At 42.1% G+C, this 4914-nt stretch overlaps 1 protein-coding gene across 1 annotated transcript; it reads right to left on the reverse strand.

The window, feature by feature from the left end:
• Positions 1-249: 249 nt before the first annotated feature.
• LOC138874513 (uncharacterized) lies at positions 250-1108 on the reverse strand. Its single transcript, XM_070153056.1, has 2 exons — positions 981-1108; positions 250-577 (listed from the first exon to the last, which is right to left on the reverse strand). Exons 1-2 carry the CDS (start codon positions 1106-1108, stop codon positions 250-252), a joined length of 456 nt encoding a protein of 151 aa, XP_070009157.1.
• Positions 1109-4914: the final 3806 nt, after the last annotated feature.

Consider the following 4914-nt stretch of genomic DNA (forward strand, 5'->3'; position numbering starts at 1 on the left):
CTCTTTGTATAGTCTTGTTCTCTCAAAAAAGTGGTAGTGAAACTCATCAAGCTCGTGAAACTCTGTGACTCTACTTTTACCGGCAGCTTCTATTTCAAGATTCAACTACATCAACACCCACAAAGCTCTATGCTCTAACTCCACTGGTAAGTGACACGACTTCCCAAATACCAGTTTATACGGCGACATGCCGATTGGAGTTTTGAATGCGGTGCAATAGGCTCAGAGTGCATCATCTAACTTTCTCGCTCAATCAGTTCTTGTAGCATTCACAGTCTTTGTCAAAACGCTCTTTATCTCTCTATTCGAAACTTTCACTTGCCCACTTGTTTGTGGATGATATGGGGTGGAAACCTTGTGGCGTACATCATACTTTTGTAATAACTTTGCGAAGGCTCGATTAAAAAAATGAGTGCCTCCGTCACTGATTATTGCCCTTGGAGTGCCAAATCGGGTGAATATATTCTTTCTTAAAGAACCAATTACCCCCTTTGCATCATTTGTAGGGAGCGATGCAGCCTCCACCCATTTAGACATGTAGTCCACAGCTACGAGTATGTACTTATTGCCATATGAGCTGACAAAAGGTATCAAACACTTCTACCTCCTGAATTAGGTTCATAGGCATCTCATGTCGGCGAAAAATATTCCTGGTTCGTTGGCATTCATCACAACCCTTCACCCATAGGTGTGCATCTTTGAACAATGTCGACCAGTAGAAGCCCGACTACAATACTTTTGCCGCTGTCCTTACTCCCCCGAAATGGCCACCATATGGTGACGCATGACACGCCTGCAAAATAGAAGAATGGTCTATCTCGGGGATACATCTTCGGATCATGTTATCAACTCAAATCCTGAACAGATAAGGCTCATCCCAATAATACATGGGACAATCACGAAAGAACTTTTTCTTTTGGACAGAGGTAAGGTAATAAGGAACAATACCGCTCTCCAGGTAGTTTGCAATGTCTGCATACCATACCGCTACCTCAAGACTCGTGGCTAATAGTTGTCCATCTGAGAAAGTCTCCACAATCTCTTCCACCTCAATCTTCTTCTTGGCTCCTTCCAGTCTAGATAAGTGATTAGCCACTTGGTTCTCCATTCCCTTTCAGTCACAGATCTCCAAGTCAAATTCTTGCAGGAGTAGCACCCATCGAATCAGGTGCAACTTTGACTCCTTCTTCTCGATTAAGTACCTAAGAGCAATATGGTCAGTATAAACAATTACCTTTGAGCCTATCAGGTATGACCTGAATTTGTCAAATACGAACACCACTGCTAGCATCTCCTTCTCGGTCACTGTGTAATTTAGTTGGGATCACTCAGAGTTCTACTTGCATAATATATTAGATGCATAACTTTATCTTTTTGCTACCCAAGAACCGCTCCCACAATATAGTCGCTCTTATCACACATCAGCTCAAACGGTTGCTCCTAGTCAGGTGCAACTATGATAGGTGTTGTTACTTGCCTCTTCTTTAATTCCTCAAAAGCCACCCTGCAGTCATCAGAAAACACAAAAGGGTGATCTTTTTTCAAGCAATTTACACAGGGGGTTAGAAATTTTGGAAATATCTTTTATAAATATCCTATAGAAACTGGCATGCCCGAGGAAACTTCTTATTGCTTTGACGAAAGTGGGTGGTGGAAGCTTTTTGATCACATCAACCTTTGCACGATCTACCTTAATGCCGTTACTCAACACTAGGTGCCCCAAGGATATACCTTCCTATACCATGAAATGGCACTTTTCCCAGTTGAGTACTAGATTAGTCTTGATACACCTCTTCAATACTCTTCTCAAGCTCATAAGCCAATCATCGAATGAGTTTCCACCACTGAGAAGTCATCCATGAAAACCTCTATTACTTCCTCTACCATATCTGTGAAGATGGCCATAATGAATCTTTGGAATGTGGAGGGTGTGTTGCATAGGCCAAATGGCATTCTCCAAAAGGCATAGATACTATTAGGGTAGGTGAACAATGTTTTCTCTTTATCCTCTAAGGCAATAGAGATCTGATTATACCCCGAGTACCCATCCAGAAAGCAGAAGTGGGACCTCCCTACCAATCTATCTAGCATTTGATCAATGAATGGCAGTGGGAAATGGTCTTTCCGGGCAGCCATGTTCAACTTTCTGTAATCTATACAAATTCGCCAACCTGTGGCTGTTCGTGTTGAGATCAACTCGTTCTTCTCATTTTTCACTACCATCATACCGCTCTTCTTTGGAACATACTAAACTGGGCTGACCGAGTTACTGTCAGAGATGGGGAATATGATTCCTACATCTAACCACTTAATCACTTCTTTATTCACCACTTCTTTTATGTTGGGTTTCATCCTTCTTTGATGTTCTCTAGAAGGTTTATGCCTATCTTCCAGTAAAATCTTATGCATATAAAATGTTGGGCTGATACCCTTAATATCCGTAGTGGTCCAACCAATTGCAGTCTTGCACTCCATCAATACCTGCAAAAGTTGTTCTGCCTGCACATATAACAAATTAGATGAGATAATAACAGGTAAAGTTGAGTTAGGTCCCAAGAAAGCAACCTGAGATGAGGTGGTAGGGGCTTCAGTTCCAACTTTGGTGGCTCTTCTATCGACGACTTAGCTGGAGGAGTTTTCCTTTCTTCTAAGTGCAAAGGCTCAAATTCGAGCTCCCTTCTCCAAAAACCTTCGCCTTCAATAGCAAGTACCCACTCTGCCAAGTCCTCTCCATTTTCTTCATCTAAGTTCATGAGACAGGCTACTAGAGTGTCTTTAGTGTTCAATGTCTCATCTTCCTCCTCCAAAATTACATCCACAACTTCTATTAGAGAGCACTTAGCGAATTCACTTGGTCGCCGCATAGATTTCTGCACATTGAATGTGATTTCTTCATCATTTAATCTCATTTTGAGCTCTCCAGTTTCACAGTCAATTAAAGCTCTCCCAGTGGCCAGGAATGGTCTTCCCAAAATTATGGGAATCTTCTCGTCAACCCGACAGTCAAGAATGACAAAATTTGCCAGGAATACAAACTTCCCAACCTGTACTAATACATCATCAAGGATACCAGAGGGTCTCTTCACTGTCTGGTCATCCAGCTATAGTAACATAGATGTGGGTCTAGCTCTTCCAATGCCTAACCTTTTGTAAATAGCCAGAGGCATCAAGTTTATGCTTGCCCCCAAATCATAGAGTGCCTTAGCAAATGCATAGTTACCTATTTTGCATGGGATTGAGAAACTCCCTGGGTCAGACAGCTTCTCAGCTATAGGTCTCGTCACAACAGCACTACATGTCTGAGTCAGTGTGGCCAAGTCTTGAAAGTCGAACTTACGAGACATCAAATCCTTCATCATTTTTGCATAACTAGGCATTTCCTTTAAGGCATCAATCAATGGAATGTTCACCTGAATTTGCTTCAACATCTCTAAGAATTTCTTATACTACTCATATTTATGATACTTGGCCAATCCCTGTGGGAATAGTGCTGGAGGTCGCTTCTTCCCTGTGATTTGAGTTTTTTCTTGCTCAGGCACTGCTTCTACTGTCGTTTCCTGTGCTATCTCATTCTCCTTTGCAACCTCTTTTTCTTTGTTGGTGTTATCTTGTGCATGTTGTATCGTCACCTCAGTTAACCCTGTTGAATCATCTACCTCAATGGGTACTGGCACAAGTGTTTCAGTAGGTCAACTTTCATGAGCTATTTCTTACTCCAGATATAAGTCTCTACCATTTCGAAGACTCACTTCCATAAGCTATTTTGGGCTCTGCTCTTTTGGATTGATTTGTGTATCTGTAGGTAACCTCCCTTGGGGATGATTATTTAAAGCCATCGAAATCTGTCCTAATTGAACCTCAATACTCTTTATCGTTGTTTCATGTGAGTCTACTCTCTCAGTTAATTTTACAGTGGCCCAATCAGTTGTTGCAGCATTCTGTGTTTGTTATTTAGCATTCCTTTAAATTTAGCAAACCCATCATCTTGTCTCACTATCTGTTGTTGTTGAGGTTGTTGATAATCCAGCTACTGATTTTGTTGGTTGTAACCCTGTTGCCTTTGGTAAGGCACAACTTGACCTTGGGGTCACATAGCTCTAGGATTATTGTTGTTATTATACTATTGATGTGCTGGTATGTATAGTTGATTTTTCTACCCCCAAGTCTGACCACCTTGCCTCTGTCTCCCATAGTTGGCCACATAGTTCATGTTTTTCTGATATTGTTGGTTGTCGCCTTCCGCACTCCACGAACAAACATATGGTTGGTTAATGCATGGTGTACATAAATCCTTATTAGTTGCATCAACTATGCGTACCCCTCGGGCAGTTCGACATCCGATTGTATGCAAAGACAGAGTCTTTATCCCCTTACTTCCTTCGACACCCTGAATTCGACTAGTCAATTTCTTGAGTTCCGCAGCCAGGTTCCTGATGAGTGAGTCTTTATCATTAGACTCGGGTGTGCTTGAGATGAGTTGGGTGGAGTGTAGCATGGTTTCCACGTAGATGAGGGTGTTATGATGAGTGTGGAAGTGGTCATTTGTGGAGTTCAAAGGTTCTGGGATGAGCAGTGGAGTATTGTTGGAAGTGTGGCAAGTATTGCAATGGTGGTGAGGAGTGGGATGGTTTTGTGGTTTTGGGATATTTTGTGGAGGTGTGGGGTTGATATCTGGGGTAGTGAGGGAAAATGACGGATTTGCCAAGTTCCGAACCTGGTCAAGTTCCTCTTGAAATTTCAACAACTTTTGCTCGAGTTAGGACACACTTTCTTTGGAGACCTGAGTAACATGAGTGACCTCTACCCGTTCAGTTGAGTTTTCCTTTCTGGTGTTGTTCAAATCTTCTATCTTTCTTTTGTTCCTGTTTCTGATGGGGCTAGGAGGAGGAGTGGGTGGAAGGCCCTTTGATCTTG

The sequence above is a fragment of the Nicotiana sylvestris genome, chromosome 1 (assembly GCF_000393655.2).
Source record: "Nicotiana sylvestris chromosome 1, ASM39365v2, whole genome shotgun sequence".
Lineage (NCBI taxonomy): Eukaryota > Viridiplantae > Streptophyta > Magnoliopsida > Solanales > Solanaceae > Nicotiana > Nicotiana sylvestris.